The sequence below is a fragment of the Carassius auratus genome, linkage group LG28B, assembly GCF_003368295.1.
Source record: "Carassius auratus strain Wakin linkage group LG28B, ASM336829v1, whole genome shotgun sequence".
Lineage (NCBI taxonomy): Eukaryota > Metazoa > Chordata > Actinopteri > Cypriniformes > Cyprinidae > Carassius > Carassius auratus.
This window is the reverse complement of record NC_039293.1, coordinates 9,861,729-9,883,768: the sequence shown is the minus strand read 5'-3', so window position 1 is coordinate 9,883,768 and position 22,040 is coordinate 9,861,729. Positions and strand designations below refer to the sequence as shown.

The following is a 22,040-nucleotide window of genomic DNA, read 5'->3' as shown; positions in this document are numbered from 1 at the left end:
GAGTCGCGAGGAGACACAGGAGGAAAGAGGTAAAAAATTTTTATTATCTGTGCAAAGTGACAGGGATCGAATCGCAGAATTCAGTCACAAAGAGAACTTGCTGTATAAAGCAGAACGTCACGGAATTCGGCCATTTTTGAATGAATAAATAAAAAATAGTGCTGTACATTTAATCAAACATCGATATGGACTAGTGTCTGTGAATATTACCGGTCAAAGATACTGCAATTGTTGTTCTACACGTCTCTGGGATCTATGTGTGCTCTACTACTACTACACACACAGAAGCACGCGTGGTGTTTTCAGCTCTTTACCATATTGACACATGATGTAGGCTACACATGTGCACAGCGCGCTATGAGAGGATTTCACCATTTCATTGAGACTTAGGTCTCTGCAGAACAAAAGTTAGCGTTTATCACCATGTGGGTGTTTTCAAACTGCTGGGTGTTTATAAATCATGCAATCTAAATGATCCTCCTTACCCAACCCCACCCCTAAACCTAACGTCACTGTTACGTCAACCAATCAGGTATCATGGTGTAAAAACCATGTCTGGTAACCTAATCTGGTAACTCCCATTACTTTCCTGCAGAGACTATTAAAGAGCCACACAGATGGGAAATCAAAAATTACCTGTATTACAGTGTATGATGTAGCTGTCCATCAGTGTAAACAATGTGCAAATAATTAAACCAAAAAGTACACGATTTATAAAGTTATTGGCTTCTAAAGTAAGGAGTCGACTCTGAATCGCTGAAACAAGTCGTTATAGATTTCAAATCTTTTGCCCATCTCTATGTACGTCACTAGGAACACTTTGCATAATAATCTCCGCCTACCGTCTTGGGAGAAACTGACCTCTGACCTGCCCCACCCCCCCACACAGACGCTCTGGTTGGTGTGAGAGCATCATGTCGAGGAGACAGTGTGTTTTAATTGTAAAGGCAAGTTTGTTTTATTTTCACTGCCAAAGAATGAAGATCAGAAGAACCAATGGCTAAAATTCATTTTTACCACAATAACAGAGCAGTACAACAAATCCTTGTTGTGTTCATAACATTTCACTGATGACTGCTTTTCTAATCTCGGTGAGTACAGCAGGATTTTCAAAGCATTTGGCCATAAAAGAGGGTTCATTACCAACTTTATTTAGACCAACGAGCATCTCCGAATCACAACGCTTAGTATGATTATGAAGTTATGTGTTTGTTTTCTCCCGAGCGTCTTATCAGTATGTGTGCTGTCTGCAGCCTGTCTGTGCTGATCGTCATGTACAAACACGTCATTAAAATGAAGTGTAACAAGTGCTGCTAACAGATATTCTGTGATAAAGTAATCCATATGAAAACAACGCGATGTCCGTTTTTCACGTCTACTTTCGTTATATCTAATGAGACCACGCCCCCACACTGAACACGCTATTCAGATTCAAACTAAAGCGCGCGGCTTGAATACACCCACACAGAAGAAAAAGCAGTGAGACTGTGTCGATGCATACTGTATGGATTAGTGAGAAACAAAGTTTAAAATGTGACACTGGTGTAAATGGTGTAAATTCTGCTGAATATGAAGCAGTATTTTTTTATCTTTCTTATTTTATATAAACAGTCACAGTCAAAAAAAACAAACAGTTTGCTTCCCCTCTCACACATCTGCCACTCATCACCTATGTCTTAACCTTAATGTCTTTCCTGTGATAATGCCCCTTACTTCTGTCACACTTCTATCTCCTATTAAGAGAGATCACATTGTATGGTCACTTATTCCTTATATTGTCTCAAATGCAAGACATTGATTGCATGAGATTAAGTTTGTAAATGGCAGCCTTTGTCCTTTTGTAGTGTGCACATATACTATTTATCATCAAACTGATAACTGTGACTAAATGTCAGTATATATATGTCTGCCATATGTTGCCACCCCTCAAAAATTCCTGCCCCCTTCTCGCCACCCCATCAATATTTTTCTAGATCTGCCCCGCTACAAGCCTGTCAACGTATTTGCATACCTCTGCGCACTCTGTCATTACTTGGTGGGGCAGTGTTTAAATGTACTCCCTCTCAGCCGTGTGAATAATGAAAATGACATGAAAACCCCAATTTTCAAAGCATGAAATTGCAGTTCTTTTGGAGGAGGTGGAAAATAATAAAGTGTATGTGTGTGTATGTGTCTCTCTCTCTCTCTCTCTCTCTCTCTCGGAGTGGATGCTGGGAACGATTGGGCGGAGCGTGTGTGAGCGGTAGCCGACTGTGGCTGGTGCGAATGTGCGAGCGTTTGCGGAGCGAGTGAGAAGAGTGCGTGGTGAGCGACACCTGAGTGTGTTTTCTAACCTTTTTTGTGTTTGTTTGTTTGTTTATGTTTTGTGTGTGTTTTTTTGTGTATGAGGAGTAGTTTCTTTTAGAGAAAGTTGTGGAAGTCTGCTCCCGGCGTTTTTGTTGCCGGGAAGCATGGCTGCTTCAGGTGTTGCGAGTAGTGATGGTCTAACTCGGCGTCATGGGATTAAGATTTTGTGTAAATTCAGTGTGGAGGAATGTGTTTTAGCGGTTGGCAATGTAGTTGGTTGCAACGCTATTGTTTCTGCATCTAAAATGAACAACGTGGTTGTTTTATTTTTAAACACGATCGAAAAAGCTAATGAGCTTGTTCAAACGGGAGTCGTGATGAATGATGCATTTACGCATGTTCTGCCGCTAATTAGCCCTTCTAGAAAGATTGTTGTGTCGAATGTTCCTCCTTTTGTTTCTGATGCAAGTATTGCTAAAGAATTGTCTTTCTTTGGTAAGATTGTTTCTCCCATTGGGAAAATTGCTTTTAGTTGCAAATCACCCTTGTTGAAACATGTAGTGTCATTTCGGAGACAGGTCTATATGATTTTGAAAAACAACGCTGATGAGCTGAACCTGTCCTTTAATGTTAAAGTTGAAGACTTTAACTATACAGTTTATGCAACATCTGAAAGTATAATGAAATGCTTTGGCTGTGGCAAAATTAACCACCTGATACGTGCTTGTCCTGAAAAAATAGATGAAAATGCTACTGTACAGACTAACACTCAGAGTAATCCTTCTGAAGTTGTGTCTGTTACAGAGAATGTTGTGGACCCTGTTGCTGCTGTTGCGTCAGTTTCTGGTGGGTCAGTTGGGAATAAACCCACTATGGCTGAGGTTACTGCAGATCGTTTCTCTGTTTCTGATCTTATGATTTTTGACACTGTTAATTTGAGCAGTGACATCAATACAGATAAAACGTTAACTACTGGTAAACAGGTCAGTGTGGGTGTTGTTGGAGAATTGGAGGTGGAAACAGGTGGAGGTGGAATATTCTCAAGGATAAAAAAAAAAAAAATCATTGCACAACCATCAATTAGGTGCCAATATGCACTAAGAATGTAAAATACCAGTGAACAAAAGAAAAAGGAAAAAAGCAGCATGGCGCGCTTTTTCTCAGTGTCCATTTTCATAGTGACTCGCCGATTTGTCGCTCTGTTGAGAATGTCTTGAGTCTAAACCAGGAGCATACTCTTAATTGAATGAACTTACTCCCGGACGTGTTTTTGGAATCACATACCCCGAGTAAGCAAGTTTTGGGGTTAATCAACCGAAAGTTCAGGGTATTGCTGACAGTGAGTTAAAGGTACAGCTTGTAGGAACTGCCACTCGAGGGGGCACTACAAAAACAATAACAATCGCGTGATTTGAGTTCAATCCCCGGCTCCACCTGACCATTACACAGTTACTCAATCCCTGTCCTCAAAAGCTGAGTGGACGAGCAGAAGTCATCAGATGGAGATGGAAATGTGCCTAGTACTTTGAAAGAATGATAGTAGCTTCAACTAAAGTAACATTTTATTAATCTATTAGATCTTTAACATTTGTCAGCATCTGATTAACATAGAGGTACAGATACATTTTATAGTAATGTCAGGACATGTAGGACAGAGAAAATACTGTATGCACTCTTTGATTAAGATGATGCTATAGAAAACCATACATAAGTAGAAAACCACAGTATAAGAGCAGGAGGTTTTCCATAACATTTTTGACAGTTAATAAGATATTTTAGAAAATTAAGCAAAACATATTTGTCACAGAAAATCTATATTCCATTATCTCTATAAAATAGCAAGTAAATAAGTACTGATCATCTGCTTCAAATAAACCACTGCTAAAATGCTTAAAAGCTGGTAAATAGAGTCATATTTATCACTTATCGTATAAATGGCTTGGTTTGCCAATTTAGATCACACTTTAAGTAAACAAATTTATTTTTATTTTATCATCAGGAAAAATAATCTATGTTCATGATTTTATAAAACAAACAATGTTTAACAGAAAGTGTTAAATGTGACATATTTCCACAGAAAACCTCACATGCTCTAATCTCCAGTCAGTTTCTTCTTTGGGTTCATCTTTGGTCCAGCAGCTCAGAAAATCTTCCCCTGCAGCCTCCAGTCACCAGACTCTTCCAGTTTCATAACAGCGTGAAGTGCCACTCATTCAGCTCTATTTCATTGTGTTCAAATGCTGCATTAAAATGATGTAAACCTATTATAATGTTACATGATGTAGACAGACTGAAAGAAGATGCAAATAGGGTTTATTTATATCTCTGAGAAAAGAAGGTAATGGCAGGTTCAATATTGCAGAGAATGAAGATAAGAGTGATAAACAGACTTTCCTGTTTGCAGGTGCAGGAGATCGTGGATGGTGGAGCAGATCTGGAGTAGGGGTAATTATTAAGGTAATCTTGTCTACACAACACAGGGAACACGAGAAAGGGAAGACAGGAGGAAATCGCTGGAGATAATCACTGGAGATATTTGTTGGAGCACAGGAAAATGAAATAGAATCTACTTCGAATAAACAAGATTGAACAATGAGGTGAGACGAGGTGTGAGGTGGAATCTCACTTTCATACATTCATTTGAATCTCACCTTAACATAGCAAACAGTGATGGAAATTCTAAATTAATTATTTTATCTTTTGACACGGAATACATTTAATTCAGATTCTTTTTAATTTCTTTAAGAATAACAAGATAATGCACCATCTCTCTAATAGTACCGCTACCATTTAATTAAGCTTTTTTCACCCTAACTTCCCATAACCCAATATATATTCTGAATTTTAAAATGTATAATAACTATAAATGTATTAATACAACCATTTATTGAACAAAGTTATTTACTGATCAAGGACTGGTGTGGTATAGCAACAGCTCCACACAGGGCTTTCACAAGGAACCCTGGACCATGTGAATGTTTATATTAACAGTTACAGTATTTGGCAGAAGCATGCACCATCTCTACCCTAAACCTGTGGGTCATGAGGATTTGTCACACATTACACCTAACTTTACTAATAACTGCACCAGCAGCTCCACCAACAGCTGCTCCAACAGCTCCACCAACAAATACACCAAAAGCTATACCAGCCGGGCCACCGATAAGTCCACAAGCTGCACCAACAGCTCCACCAATACACACACCCATAAATTCACCAGCAACCATATTTTTACTAAGCGCAAAAGCTGATAGACGCAATGTAGCCTGATACTTGGTTAAAAATTGTTTAAACTCAGGATTTTCACTTTTTCTTTCTACTTCCTCTTTTACCATCCCCCCAGTCTCATCTTGTCTTTGCTCCGCCTCTTGTTGTTTTCTCTCCTCTTCCTCTCTCAGCTTCCTCTCTTCTTCCTCTTGTCTGTATCTCTGAGCATCTTCAAACATCTGATTACTGTAGTGTTCTCCTCCGTTCTGCTCTATCATTGAGTCAATCTTCTGTAGTAGTTCATTCACCTGCTTACTGTTATTCTGATATTCATTGTTGAAGACGTGATATCTGCCTCCACACTGTTCAAGTAGATGTCTAAAAGCACAGTTCTCATCAGTGAGGTTCTCTATATGTTGTCCTTTCAGCAGATCTCCATGAGTGAAGAGAATGATGGAGTATTTTAACATGTCCTGACCAAACATTATCTCAATCTGCTGAGGAATTTGTTGCTCCTGTTCAGTGAATCTGTCAATAACTCTGAACACAATGATAAAAGCATGAGGTCCAGGACTGGATAAATAAAAACTTTGTGCTATTTCTGTCATTAACTCTTCAGGGCTCATCTCTGTGTCAAAGAATCCAGGAGTATCAACTACAGACACGGATCTTCCTGAAACAGTGGCATGTTTCTCTGAACATCCACGGGTTACTGAATTCATTTTCAGCACAGATCTGAACTCCTTCTGTCCTAGTATTGTGTTTCCAGCTGCACTTTTCCCAACACCAGTTTTACCCAGAAGAACAATCCTTCTGGATGAATGACTTGAGACAGGAGTGTCTGGTTCATTACGAGTGTTTGGACTGACATGAATCTGTTCGACTTCTCCTCCATCTGATGATTTAAAAAGAAAAGAAAACAGATGTAAGTAGTCATTTACAGGAAAATCCTTCAAGAACACCATGATTGATGAAGTGCAGTTAGAAAACTAACAACTTTCCAGTTAACAGTCATGAGTTGTTGTTTTTTTGCACTTTTTAAGCACTTTTCCTGGATGAGGTTAGAAAAAGAAACAGGAGTTTAAAATTTTTTTATTTGATAATTTTTTAAAGACTCACCCTTTACTCCAAAAGATCTCTGGAGAATTTTTACCAGCAGTAATCGAGGTTGGTCACTATGTCCTCTTATCTTGTTGTTGAACACATGGTATCTCTGATCATATTTCTGAACGAGTTTCTTCAGTTCTTCAGTCTCGTTGATGAATTCATTTATGGTCTTGTTTTCATCTTTTAGTTCGTCTCCTCTGGTGAACAGAATCCAGGTTTTTTTAAAGCGTTTTTCCCCCAGCAGCTTCTCAATCTTCTCCACAGTTTTTATCTCTTCTTCAGTGAAACTATCAGCTTTGATAACCAGCAAAAATGCACAGGGACCAGATTCACATTTCAGGAGAACCTTATCCAGTATCTTCTGAATGTCTTCTGTACTCATCGCTGGGTCAAAGAATCCAGGTGTGTCGTAAACAGTGACTGGAAACCCATTTACAGTCCCAGATTTCACAACTGCATCTCGAGTGACTGATTTGGAGCTTTTCTTTGACATGAAAACTTCTTGTCCCAGTATTGTGTTTCCTGATGCACTCTTCCCAGCTCGTTTCTTCCCCAGTAAAATTAAGTTCAGGTGTGTATTTGATTCCATTTCTGATGTGTAACCTAAAAAAACAACTCTGTAAAAATCTGTCATGTATAAGAAACATGCAAACATTTGAAAAAGACATAGGAAAAAAAACGTAATTCTTACCACACTGATGTTCACGACTTTCCAGCTCTTTTTTCCTTATTGATGCAGTGTTGAGCATCTCTCCAGTGTAGCACTGCTGTTGATTCTCATTAAACAGATGCTCAATCTTCTTCATCAAGTCTCTCATCTCTGATTGGTTGTTCATCATCATGTTACAGGTGTGATATCTTCCTCCACATTTCTCCAGCAGCTGCTTCAGATCAGGGTTTCTCTTCAGATCATATTTTATAGTGTTACACTCCTTTTCTCTCTCGTAAGTGAAGAGAATCATCACAAACTGAAGAACTTTGTCACCAAACACACTCTGAAGCCATTCCAGACTCATCTTATCATCATTGGTTAACTGCCCCAGTCGCACAACAAAGATGAAAACGTGGATTTCATTTTCATTCACAAGCTGACCAATGTGATGATCCACACAGTCCTGATAAAGTTCAGCCTCATGTAAGTCAATCAGGTTGAACACAGAGATGTGGCATTCTGATATCTTCTTCTGTAAAGGCTCAATCCTGGATACTTCAGTGTTTTCCACATGTGTCTGTTTTTCTCCAATTAGAAGGTTTTCATGTCCAAACTGGACAGATGAAGAACTTCCAAATAACACAATGGACAGACTGGGAAACTTATTGTCTAGAATAGATAAATAGCTATATTGATTTGTTGTTATACACATCAATACACTGCAATGTACAGTTGCTTCTCAATAAATTTAAATGTCGTGAAAAAGTTCATTTATTTCAGTAATTCAACTCGAATTGTGAAACGTTTGTATTAAATAAATTAAATAAACACAGATTGAAGTAGTTTAAGTCTTTGGTTCTTTTAATTGTGATGATTTGGCTCACATTTAACAAAAACCCACCAATTCACTATCTCAACAAATTAGAGTATGGTGACATGCAAATCTGAGCCTTCAAAATGGTCTCTCAGTTTGGTTCATTAGGCTACACAATCATGGGAAAGACTGATCTGACAGTTGTCCAGAAGACAATCATTGACATCCTTCACAAGGAGGGTAAGCCACAAAGATTTATTGCCAAAGAAGCTGGCTGTTCACAGAGTGCTGTATCCAAGCATGTTAACAGAAAGTTGAGTGGAAGGAAAACGTGTGGAGAAAAAAATATGCTGTAGCATCTGCTTTGTATCATGTAAGATCTTTGGGACTATATATATATATATATATATATATATATACATATACATATATATATATATATATATATATATATATATATATATATATATATATAAGAAATCCCTTTTAGCCTTGTGACATTTGCATATAAATTGTAGACATGGCCTCACATTCTACTTTTATCGGTGCTAAATTGCCAGGGGTTCCCCACGCCCATTATCAAGATGATGTTAAACAGCAACTTTCTGCTACTCTCCATCAGACTTCAAATGCATTCCAGGAGGAGCAAATGGCCCCTGTGCTAGGAACCAATGGCCTGACTAAACCAGTGGTCTGACTTCACAATTTTAAAACACATCACACACACAAACACACACACACACACACACACACAAAGATGTTTTCTTTATTTTAGACTATAATCAATTATTTACAAATGCATCTACTACTATATATGCATGCATTGTCAGTATGTTTCCCTATTATATTAGTTTAGTTACCACTGTTTATTGGCATTAGTTGAGCTCTAAATGCTAATATTCAAGTGTTTGAATGTATCTGGTTTAATATCTTCTAAATGTTTCTTACTTGGTATCCAAATGATCTCTTTATTCCTCAAACCATTATGTACTCTGTGTGATCATGAAATTAATTACTCCTATCATAAAGAATGCAAGTGAGGTGTCAAAGGGACAAAGAAACACTTTCCTGCCGAAACTATATGCCTTCTTACTGGTCAGTCTATCCAATATGGGTGTTACAGGGAAACCAGAGAAAAACTCTTCCACATCCAACTTGTGGTTCCCTGGGACACCCATCACCCTGGAAATCTTGCGATTCCCCTTCCAGGGTGTCTGATCTTCTGGCAGTTTTCAGCAACTTTGTTGCTTCACTTTGGAGCAGTCAACCCGTGGATGAAATGACAAAGGTTTCACTCCTAACAGGATTCAACAGTAATCTATGCATTATACAGGCACCGGGACACTTTACTCTGCAACTACAGAACCAATGCAAGTACCCTCTTGTTAACTATTTAGATGTGCTTCTAGGCTTTGACCCCTTTTAAATAAGCTGATGAGATTCTTTAATGGTTCTTAACAGGTTGTGATTTAGTTTATGAGAAAATACTGCCATGACTTTCCACTGTCTTGGGCATGAGCGCTCGCTCTTGCTCTTTCTCTTTCTGCAGTGCGCTCTCTCTCTCTGTGCAGTGTGCTCTCTCTCTCTCTCTCTCTCTTTTAATATGTGTATGTTTGTGTCTAGTCAGATGTTGCATGTTACCCTGTAGTCTAGTTTAATAAACATTCATATGTATTCACACTTGGTTGTCCGTGTTTGCTGCTCATGATTACTTGTTACTTGCTCTGGGAGCAATGTATTAGTAGTAAAATAATTTTTTTGTGGCCAGATAAATAATTTTACTTAGAGAAAAAAATAAACGGTTTACACTGTCCGCCCTGTGGATGAACGAATCATTTTATTATACTATTAATGCTATAATGCTACAAATAATTCCTGAAGATGAATGCAATTAATAATAACCCCTTTATGACCCTTTTTAAACCTTTTGTTACAGCGCACAACCAACCGAGAAAACTGCAGCCAAGAATTTGAGTGAACTTCACAAGGAATGTACTGAGGCTGGTGTCAAGGCATCAAAAGCCACCACACAGAGACGTGTCAAGGAATTTGAATACAGTTGTTGTATTCCTCTTGTTAAGCCACTCCTGAGGCATCTTACCTGGGTTAAGGAGAAGAAGAACTGGACTGTTGCCCAGTATTCCAAAGTCCTCTTTTCAGATGAGAGCAAGTTTTGTTTTTTTTATTTGGAAACCAAGCTCCTAGAGTCTGGAGGAAGGATGGAGAAGCTCATAGCCCAAGTTGCTTGAAGTCCACTGTTAAGTTTCCACAGTCTGTGATGATTTGGTGTGCAATGTCATCTGCTGGTGTAGGTCCATTGTGTTTTATGAAAACCAAAGTCCCTGCACCCGTTTACCAAGAAATCTTGGAGCACTTCATGCTTCCTTCTGCTGACCAGCTTTTTGAAGATGCTGATTTCATTTTCCAGCAGGATTTGGCACCTGCCCACACTGCCAAAAGCACCAAAAGTTGGTTGAATGACAATGGTGTTGGTGTGCTTGACTGGCCAGCAAACTCATCAGCCCTTAACCCCAGAGAGAATCTATGGGGTATTGTCAAGAGGAAGATGAGAAACAAGAGACCAAACAATGCAGATGAGCTGAACGCCACTGTCAAAGAAACCCAGGCTTCCAGACCACCTCAGCAGAGCCACAAACTGATCACCTCCATGCCACGCTGAACTGAGGCAGTAATTAAAGCAAAAGGAGCCCCTACCAAGTATTGAGTACATGTACATTAAACTAACAGTTTCCAGAAGGCCAACAATTCACTAAATGTTTTTATTTTATTTATTTTTTTGATTGGTCTTATGAAGAATTCTAATTTGTTGAGATAGTGAATTGGTGGGTTTTTGTTAAACGTGAGCCAAAATCATCACAATTAAAATACTTCAGTCTGTGTGCAATGAATTTATTTAATACACAAGTTTCACAATTTGGAGTTGAATTACTGAAATAAAATAACTTTTTCACAACATTCTAATTCGCTGAGAAGCAACTATAAGTCTTTTTACAAAAAGTTTGTTTTGTTTTGCTACTGATGCTCTTGTCTGATAAATAAGAGTCACACTATTGTTCAATCTATATAAATGAGTCCATTGTATAATTTGTAAACTTATTATATCACTGGAAAACAATATTATAAATTATATAAGAACCTATATACATCTCTAAAATCTCATCCCTGTTACTCATAAACAGGGCCCATGAAGCCTCCGACTGGAGATTAAGACTAAGGACGACGGACGTCTGGGTCCTCTCGGTTTGGCAGATAAAAAGGTTTTTGGGCTGACCGACAAGAAGACTCTTGCGACATCAGACGGGAGGTCGATACTCATGACATCAGATGGATGAGACTCGCTTGCGGCCAGTAAGTATGGAACCTGACCAGGAGAACTCTCACCGACGTCTGACGGGAGCACATGCATCAGACGGGTAAGCCTCGCCGGACAGGGAGAGGAAAAGAAAACCCGTGCTGGGAGGCTCTCGCTGCATCCGATGGGGTATCAACTCTTTTTTTTACAGTATTTGACGGGAGGTTGAGACTCGTGTCGTCAAATGGAAAAGTAAAGTCATGTGGCCGGGAGACTCTCACCAATGTCTGACGGGGGCTCACATGATCGAACGGGTAAGTCTCTCTGACCATAGATTGGAAAATAAGGTTGTCTGGCCAGGAGGCTCTCGCCGACGTTTGATGGGAGCACACACGATCCAATGGGTAAACCTCTCTGTCCATAGAAAAGGAAAAGGTAAGTTTGTCTAGCCGAGAGACTCTCGACTGTATCGGCTGGGTCAGCATCGCAGGCTGTAGGATGGAAGAGGTAAGTTTGGGTGGCCACGGGACACTCGCCGATGTCCGATGGGAGCACATTGCATCGGACGAGTAAGCCTTGCTGGCCATAAAATAGAAGATGTAAGGTTGTCTAGCCAGGACAAAGGTTCACACAAACGAGGGGAGTCGGCTTTTAACATTTAAGTTACTATGCCGCCCGCAGTTGGTATCAGCTTCCAGAAGAGATCAGATGTGCTAATTTACTAGTCACATTTTCAAGTAAATTTTTTAAATAATTTTTAAAAAGTTAAAAAATTGCGTTTTATTTATTTATTATATTATTATTTTACTTCATAATTATTTCACTTTTGTTTTATGTAAAGCACTTTGAATTACCATTGTGTACGAAATGTGCTATGTAAATAAACTTGCCTTACCTTAATAAATAGGTCCTGCCAGAATAATTGCATGCAACTTATGTCTGGATCATCTCAGTGATGTTTAAACATGTATGGTAGGGCAAATGTAATGTCTTCAGACATGTCTGTGAGGATGTTTTGCCTTGAAAAAATGCCTTGGCTTCGTGGTTAAATGGCATCGTCATCCGACAGAATTACGTCATGATGTCGTTTAACAAATTTAGCCGAAAAACCTGCATTAGCATCTTCACCTGAAGAATGCCTTGATTTACGACCAGCGGTCTGCGCTGCTAGAGGAGGCAGCCTCAAACTGCGCTATGGTCGGAAAAGCGGCGGTGAAAAGGCTGAGCCGGGAAGTGAGAGAGACTTGCTGCGGTGAGAACTGGGGTGCGGCCCAGGCTGGTTGAATGCCTGCTGCTGCTGCGATCCAGCGCTCGAGGAGAGCCCGGTCTTGAGCGGGAGCATCTGTATACCTATGTTCTCGTCTCCCGAGACTTCCCCTTACATTCTCGTTCTTCCAAGTTCCCGTACTGTTTCATCCGGTTCCTTCTTTTGTTTTGTTTTGTTTGTCTCCTTGGACTGTTTATTTTGTATTCCCTTTTTGTGCAATAAATACCAGCAATTGGATCTTACCCTCTCCTTGTGTTTTCCCTAAACACACACCGTCACAGAAGGACTCCATCAACCAAGATCCAGCGGTATGTCTTTTCGTGTCTCCTCCCCAACCAGCATGGTGGAGCGGAGGAATAGATATTTAAAGTTGGCCTCTTTCCAGCAAGAGGGCAATGAAGTGGGTGCCATGGCACTGGTGTTTTGGTCCCTGGCAGAGGGCATAGGCTACAATGATGCGGCCCTTAAGGCCTATTTTAACTCTGGACTGGATGACCCGGTCCCTCAGGAGGAACTCGATCAGTTGGACACATTCGGGTTCTGGGAGTTTGTGTGCTACCTGCAGCATCGGCTTCCGTGGGATACCCCAGCCACTCCTGTCTCGTCCGGTAGGATGGCCGCCAGTCCAGAGCCACTGCCCAAGATGGTCACCAGCCCAGAGCCACAGCACAAAATGGCCACCAGCCCAGCGCAACAGCACAAAATGGCCGCCAGCCCAGCGCCACAGGACAACATGGCCACCAGCCCAGCGCCACAGCACAAGATGGCCGCTAGCTTAGAGCCACAGCACAATATGGCCACCAGCCCAGCGCCACAGCACAAGATGGCCGACTCAACGCTTGAGTCTCCAGACAAGGTGCCACCGACTCGCCATCATAGAGGACGGAGGAGGAGGAGACAGGCGTCTACCTTTCCTCAAAGCCCGGAGAACGTCCCCGAGCAGGCCGCTGCCGTCCAGGAGGACGTTCTCGAGCGGGCCACTGCCATCTAGGAGGACGTTCCCGAGCGGGCCGCTAACGTCCAGGAGGACGTTCCCGAGCAGGCTGCTGTCGTCCCCGAGGTGGTGCCAGAGTTAGTTACCGTTGACCCTCCAGAGTCAGGGCTAGTTCCTGCTGTTCCGAAGGCCGAGGCAGTGCCCGATGCTGTTCCGGAGGCCGAGGCGGTGCCCGATGCTGTTCCGGAGGCTGAGGTGGTGCCCGATGCCGAGGCAGTGTCCGTTGCTGTTCCGGAGGCCGAGGCGGTGCCTGATGCTGTTCCGGAGGCTGAGGCGGTGCCCGATGCCGAGGCAGTGTCCGTAGCTGTTCTGGAGGCCGAGGCGGGGCCCGAGGCCATTCCCGATGCGGTGCCCGATGCCGCTCCCGATGCTTTTCCGGAGGCCGAGGCAGTGTCCTTTGCTGTTCCGGAGGCCGAGGCGGTGCCCGATGCTGTTCCGGAGGCCGAGGTGGTGCCCGATGCCGAGGCAGTGTCCGTTGCTGTTCCGGAGGCCGAGGCGGTGCCCGAGGCCGTTCCCGATATGGTGCCCGATGCCGCTCCGGAGGCCGAGGCGGTGACCGAGGCCGTTCCCGATGAGGTGACTGAGGCCGTTCCCGATGAGGTGACCGAGGCGGTGCCCGAGGCCGTTCCAGAGGCGGTGCCCGAAGCCGAGGCGCCTCACGTCTCCACAGGCAGTCCAGAGTCAAGTCAGGTGCCCATTGACTTTCCAGAGTTGAGTCAGTTCTCGGTTGATCCTCCTGAGTTGAGTCAGGTGTTCATGGACCCTCCAGAGTCAGGGTTAGTCACCGTCGACCTTCCAGAGTCAGAGTTAGTTACCGTTGACCCTCCAGAGTCAAGGCTAGTTCCTGCTGACCATCCAGAGTCGAGTCATGTTCCAGTCGTCCTCTTTAATCAAGTCAGATTCCTGTTGACCTTCCTGAGTCAAGTCAGGTGCCCGTTGACTTTCCAGAGTTGAGTCAGTTTGACCCTCCAGAGTCCAGTCAGGTGTTCATGGACCCTCCAGAGTCAGGGTTAGTTACCGTTGACCCTACAGAGTCAGGGCTAGTTCCTGTTGACCTTCCTGAGTCGAGTCAGGTTCCAGTGAACTCCCCAGAGTCGAGTCAGGTTCCAGTGAACTCCCCAGAGTCGAGTCAGGTTCCAGTGAACTCTCCAGAGTCGAGTCAGGTTCCAGTGAACTCTCCAGAGTCAGGACTAGTCACTGATGACCTTCCAGAGTCAGGACTAGGTACCATGGATTTTCCTTATACAAGGCTAGTCACAGGTGATCTTCGTCCTCCCATTGGGCCGACCACAAAGACATGGTGGTTTTCCGCTCCACCCTGGGGGGGTTTCTGCCTTGACCACATGGGTGTGGTGGTCCTCTGTTCCGCCCGGGTGGGCTTCACTTGATGTCCTCCATGGACCCATGTTTTTGTGTTTTTGTTTTCTTTTGTTTTTCTGTCTGTCTCCTTCTTTGGGCCTGGCCCTCCGTCCCTCCCCTTATCCTCCGCCGGTCCACCACCCTCCTGGACTCCTTGTTTTGTGTTACACCTCTCCTGCCTCTGCCTTTCCATTTCACCTGGTTGTTCCATCTCTGTTTTTCCATTTTACCTGGTTGTCCTGTCTTGTTCTTCCCATTCTATCTGGTTCCACTGTCTCTGTTTTCTGACCCTCCGTCCCTCCCCCTAGTCCGCCGCCACTCCACCTCCCTCCTACCTCTTTTTCTGTTGGGTTTTCCTGGGTTTCAGGTGGAGCATCTGGCAGCTGCTCCGTAGGGGAGGGGGTAATGTCATGCTGTCAGTCTCTGTTTTCCTGGGTGTTCCCTAGTGAGCTCACTTCTCCTTAGGCACTTCACCATAGGCACTTTAATTCCTCTAGTCTGGTCCTGTCTTCACAGTAATTGCACTCCAATTAAATCACACAGGTGCTGACAATCCTCTGTCATTAGTCTCCTTATATATAGCTGTCCTTCTCTGTTGTTTGTATTGAGTCCTTACCGTCTGTATTCCTATGTTCTCGTCTCCCAAAACTTCCCCTTACATTCTCGTTCTTCCGAGTTCCCGTACCGTTTCATTTAGTTCCTTCTTTTGTTTTGTTTTGTTTGTCTCCTTGGACTGTTTATTTTGTATTCCCTTTTTGTGTAATAAATACCAGCAATTGGATCTTAACCTCTCCTTGTGTTTTCCCTAAACACACACCGTCACAATGCTGATTGACCATCAATGGATAGAGGTAAGTCAGCGATATTTATGCTGGGGGATTGATTACTAGATTGTGGTCCACCTGTGTTGATTAGTATCTGATGCGCCCCCCAAACCTTGTTAACGAGAACATAATTTATTGCAGTGGACGTGTGTTAGGTACATAGTCAAGGGTGTTCATCTGAATGACAGTAATTGGGGCCCATCTATTTGAAGATGCATGAGATTCTCGGTTTTCTTATGCAGAAGAACATGTAGAGAAGCCATACTAAGAAGCCAGAAACACTCACCCATGGATGATTGCACAGGAAGGAGCGAGATATTTCCACTCTCCTCTCTGTGTCTCTCCCTCCATCTTGCTTTAATTCTCTTTCCACCTCCTTCACTGTACATAACTGTAAACACAAAGATATTTTACAGTGTACTTAGCGCTCATTCACACAACCCTCACAGAACATTTACAAATCACTAGTTTTAAATGGAAACATGATTTTTCAGATTCATAAGTTTTTTTAATCAGTGAGGTCTGGCTCACTTGACAGTAGTGTTCAACAGGTTTCACAATTAGTGAGGACATTAACCACCTCACAAATGTAGTCAAACCTGTATACACTCCTGTTACCCAATGTTTATTTCCGTTATGGTTACTAAACATCTTTTCTTAAAAAAATATTTTAAAAAATCTGTAAAATACAAATATTTTTGAGAGATAAACAAATAAATAAAGACACACAAATTTTGACTGATTAAAATACATGTTCTGAATAATTAAATGTGTATGTTATGAGATTCAGTTTTGAAAAAAAAAAGTTTTATTTGGTTATTTTATTTTTATATAATTTAAGTTTTATTTGGAAGAGTAAAAAAAAAGAAGAAAATAAAGGTACCCATTCGATGCAATGACCCAAGAATTCTTATATATTTTTAATTCAAAACAGTAGTTTGCATGACTTTCTAAATTTCTAAACATGCTACTCGCAAACAAGTCCAATTTTCGCAAATTGATTACGAATCTCTGTAGAATAAAATCAGTCCTTAACAAACAAACAATAAATAAATCAAATAATGAAGGTAAAAATCACAGTCCATTGCACGAAGAAAACATTAGACCTAAAACAAACCCTAAAACTTGCAAGCAGCAAACTTGAATGGGGGGGGGGGGGGTTAATAAGTGATAAGTGATAAGTGAAGCTTTGGAGGAAACATAACACACACACACACACAAAAAAAAAACAAGCTAGACCAGTAGAGCCAGTGTTTTATCTGACATCTACAGTACATGCCTAGTAGGTAAAGTCATGATGATTGGGATAGTTTCTTTATTATAAAATTATGTAAAATAAGATTGTGATATTTGACATAAAATTAGGGGAGAGCGGGGTCGAAAGTAACGTGGGACGAAAGTAACAAAGCGATTTTCTCTGAGCCTCTTTTTGTATTTGCATTCGCAGCTATGACAGCATATTCAGCATGCAATCCTTGACGGAGCTGAGAAATATCACGCGATTTCCTCATCGTTTCCCGAAGTTAGGTCTGTAAAACAGTTTTTGAGTAAAAAATGTAAATTATTGAAGCGATAATTTTTTTTCAAATTAGTCGTGTTGTTTTCCTTGTTTCATGTGTCACAGTAATGATCAATCTACAGGTTATTTAGTGCTTTAGCACATCCTAAAGTTTGCATTTTCATATTTTTTCAGTATAAAATTAAATCGAGTTTAAATGTCATGAGTTCCTGTCAGGAAGAAAGTAACAGTTGTTACTTTTGTCCCGCTACAGTCACAAAAAGTATTTATTTTGTTCTGGTGCATGCTATACTGTGAATTTCTGTGTCTTGCATCATTTCTTACAATGTTTATGTCATATTATACCAAAAGAATATGTCTTAGTGAGGGTCAGAAAGACAGACAGAGGTCTGGTTTTATCCAGATGTTTTTGAGAGGGTGTTTCTGGACATAGAGGAACATCTCTCTCTGGGCAGCTTTTACATCACATTTATATTTAGGTTTTAGCCATATCTTAGCCTTTACCTCCATCTATGAATTTGCAGTGTTTTCAGATGTTTTAATGCACATTTTCAATTCATGCATAAAAACAACTGGATGGAACCATAAATAGGCCTACTGTTACATTATATTAAGAGGTTTTTTATTATGCTAATGTAATTACATTTTTATATTGTACATTCTGTTGAAATTTTTTTTATATAAAAATACATTGGAATTGACAATTAAAACAAATAGAGTCAGGTTTTGTGACATCTGATGAAACTTAAATTTAAAATGAAAACATAAAAATGTAATTTAATATATATATATATATATATATATATATATATATATATATATATATATATATTGCAAAGATAAAGGACAAAATATGTTTGCAGTTATATATTAACAAGGTCACAATCAGGTATACTTGTATATGCTATATATATATTCTTATAGGGATACTCACTCAGATTCTGATGACTGCTTTGCGATTGCACTTCAGGCACAAGACGTTTGGATGGAACTGACAGGACAAGAAAACAAGTGGAATCACAAAAACGACAGTGTAGTTATTATTAACTTACTACATTAAGATACTAAATATAATTAAGTTACCTGTCAGTCTGCTAAGCTTCTGAGTTCCAAAAAGCAAAAGTCCCGTGCTGGTCTTTATGTAGACGTAAAAAAAAAAAAAAAACTTTTAATCACATGATATCATTCTTTCAGGCCACAACAGACTACATAACTCAAGAAACTATAACGAATGTAAGGCAGCACAGAATGAGGAAGTGAGCTCAACTGCCAAAACAAACAACATTTTCTTCTTCTATGCACAGCATTAAGTTCAAATAGCATCAATAGCTGTATTAGATGCAACTGTACTCAATGTAAACGGCTGATCAAAATGAGGCAATGCCATGACAAGCAAAGACATCAGAGCGTCTTTTAGTTGCTGAAAGACTACTGAACACAAATCAGTCCACTCAAAACGCACGTCTTTGTGGGTTAGTCTGTGTAGAGATTGAGCCTTAAAGGCATAATCTTGCATGAAAAACCTATAATAGCTACACCCAAAAGCTACACCCATAGCTAGCCCAAAAATGCTTGCACCTCAGTACCTGATTTTGGAGTTGGCCAGTCTCTTACTTTCTCACTATGAGCTGGATCAAGAGACAGTCCATCCTTTTAGACAACATAGCCCATGTACATTACAGATGCCTTGCAGAAATGACACTTTGCAGGGTTAAGCTTGAGACCTGCTTCCCTGAAACTGGTCGAAATGTCTGTGAGGTTTTTCATGTGATCCTCAAAATATTTACCCAAACAAATGATGTCATCAAAATAAATGACGAACTTTGTCCAATGCAGCCCTCTGAGAACTAACTCCATTAGCCTTTGAAACATTGGTGGACTATTTTAAGGCCCATTGGCATCACTTTGAAATGATACAGGCCATCCCCTGTGGTAAAGGACATCTTTTTCCTGTCGTTTGGATCTAATTCTACCTGCTAATAACTCGTAGACATGTCCATGGTAGAAAATAACTGTGACTCTGAAAAAGCATCAAGAGATTCGAGCATTTACATTGTTCACACTTTTCTCAATGATCACAAAACCATCCTGAATGCTCTCAGAAATGAAATGGAAAGTAACAATTGGTGTACCACAGTACAGAGAAATGTCATCTGCAGAGGGATTGACCACCTTCACATAAATTGAACCCTTATCTGCTTTTGTCACAGTCCATGCAAACCCTGTCTTCGTATCTTCATGATGATCACACACCTGTGTAGCCATTTGGCTGCAAACCTGTGTGGGGTGATGCAAGTTTTCCATTGATTACAGCCTCTGACAGAGCAGGACCAATTGTAGTGGTACACATTGTCACATTGAAACGTTTAAGGGAATGCTTATCTACACCCATAAAGGATATGGAGTCCGCACCTCACTGAAGAAACATGTTCTGCATGTTAATCACAATTTTGTGTATAGACAAAAAAGTCCCAACCAATTACAAGTAAATTTCTGATCACTTGAAATGAATGTGACACTGTACGCTTTCCCAATGTGACATTTGCTGACAATGTACCCACTGAATCTAAAGTTTCACCAGAAATTGATGTTAGAGATATAAACTGTTTCACCAATGGTCTTTGACACAAGGTAGGAGTAGATATTCTGAAATCTTCACTGATAAGAGAAACATCAGCACCAGTATCATTAAATGCATGGACTACTGTGTCTTCGATGACAAGTGCCACAGTCTGTGTCATGACCTGACCAGAGTCTGAAGTCACATGATGTTAAACAACATTACCAATGGGCCTGGTGTCATTAGCAGCTGGCAACTGGCTCTCATTGTCAACTAATGAAAGCTTAGGAGATGTTACAGAACCATTACATGTAAATTTCTTCGATTTACTTTACGAGTATACTTTTTTTTATGCAGGCTTTTGTGGGACGAAGTGGGACGAAACATGGATGTTGCAGACAGGAGCGGGACCAGATAAGATATATTTCTGCGGGAGTGGGCGGGCACGGGACAGAATCTTGTGGGAGCAGGACTAAAGAATCAGTCCCATGCAGCTCTGTAGATGGAAGGCAACTTTCAGTGCTACTTTGTGATGTGCACATTGTAATGCTCTACGACTGGAGCACAGCTAATTTGCCTCAGTCACTACTACATGACAGATTAAAAGGCGAGCATATTTTGCATGGTAAATCTAGGTATTTAGACCTATTGGCAGGGGCACATTAAGGGGCTGAAGCCCAGGGGCCTGCACTTGGGAATGGCAAACTTTTCTAATAATTATTTGTATAAATGGGAGTTTGCAGCAGTGAAAACAGCATTCTTTAAACAAATTTACACACTTATTTGCAGCGACACCCTGCTTGTACTATTTGTAGTTAATGATTCAGTTTAGGTTTCACCCACACAGTTTGTATAGTTGGGGTGTTCCTCCGATATACTGTGAGCAAAATGCAGAATGTGCTAGCTAGTTAAGAAGCCTAGAATAAGAGCTATTCTAATTTATTTATAATTTTAATTTAAGAGTCATAGTTCAGACGTGAGCTGGGCCTGTTTAAGGCTTCTTTTTATTTTTATATTTTAGACATCCATCAATTAGTGATGAAAAATATGTTAGAGGTAGTGGAAACCACGTGAGACTGTGTTACCATGACTGTCAAGAGCGGCTCGACGGTGATAAGTGTCCTGCCAGCAGCAGCACCAGCATGTATGTGTGGTGATTACTGCACAGCTGAAGAGTTCTGCGTTCAAATACGGACAATATGCTAATGCTTGCTGTGAAGCATTGGCAAAAGTATATCTTTACAGATTATTATAATGAAAGGTTTTGTAATTTGTATTCACTGAGTTTTGGTTAATTTTTGTGAAGCCAAAAAGCGTCAGGAAGTGCATCATGTTTGTTTTCTTTATTTTATAAAAGCACAACGTTTTGATGATAGTGTGAGTGCACACAAAAAAAGCAGACCCTCTACAAATACAAATGTTGTATCAGCTACTCTTACCTGTATGAGCAAAAATAACAGCATTTCAACTGAAAAAACCGCAAGTGATCACACTGGGCTCTCCATGTCTTGCAGATTGCGTTTTAGCTTCCACTATATAGATAGTGCACATTTAACTAGGTTTAACGTTTAAACATTGTTATATACTTGAACTGTTTTATATCTATAGATTTTATTCTAAGCATGTTGTGATGATTTGAGAAGGCTAAATTACGGGCCGGTCTCTATAATGTGCAGCTTAACAAGTAACACAACACTGCTGTGTGAAAGGAACTGGACCGGACAACTTTCTGTAACTTCACACATTGCGACTTCAGTAAATTACAAGTGTGTGGATATAGTGTTTGTGTCAGCTGAAGGTTTTAGGTTCAGTCTGTGTTCCATCAGTGGTGCTGCTTCAAAGTATAATTTTTAATCCAGGGATGGAAAAACAGTAACCTTATTACTTAAATATGATCATTATACTTTAAACGGCAATGATTTAATTAATCAAACATGAGCACTACGTTTCAAAATAAAAACCCAGTTAACAATCATCAGATAGCAACCATTTATGCCAACTTTTGTTTCAATCTACTAATGATGAATAATCTATATTTTGTGTAATTTATGGTGTTGAAATCATACCTGTAAACTCACATTTCAGCCAGGAAAGTTCTGATGGCATTTTCTTTTCGTATATTTTATTTTATGTAAAGG

At 40.7% G+C, this 22,040-nt stretch overlaps 2 protein-coding genes across 2 annotated transcripts in view; one reads left to right on the top strand and one right to left on the bottom strand.

Annotated features, from left to right (window-relative positions):
- LOC113067602 (zinc finger protein 239-like) overlaps nt 1-22,040 on the top strand; it is a 262,749-nt gene that overhangs the window by 75,823 nt on the left and 164,886 nt on the right. The window lies entirely within an intron of this gene.
- Nucleotides 4,914-7,795, bottom strand: LOC113067396 (GTPase IMAP family member 8-like). The gene is made up of 3 exons (XM_026239788.1): nt 7,292-7,795; nt 6,613-7,203; nt 4,914-6,388 (listed from the first exon to the last, which is right to left on the bottom strand). Exons 1-3 carry the CDS (start codon nt 7,614-7,616, stop codon nt 5,340-5,342), a joined length of 1,965 nt encoding a protein of 654 aa, XP_026095573.1. The 5' UTR covers nt 7,617-7,795; the 3' UTR covers nt 4,914-5,339.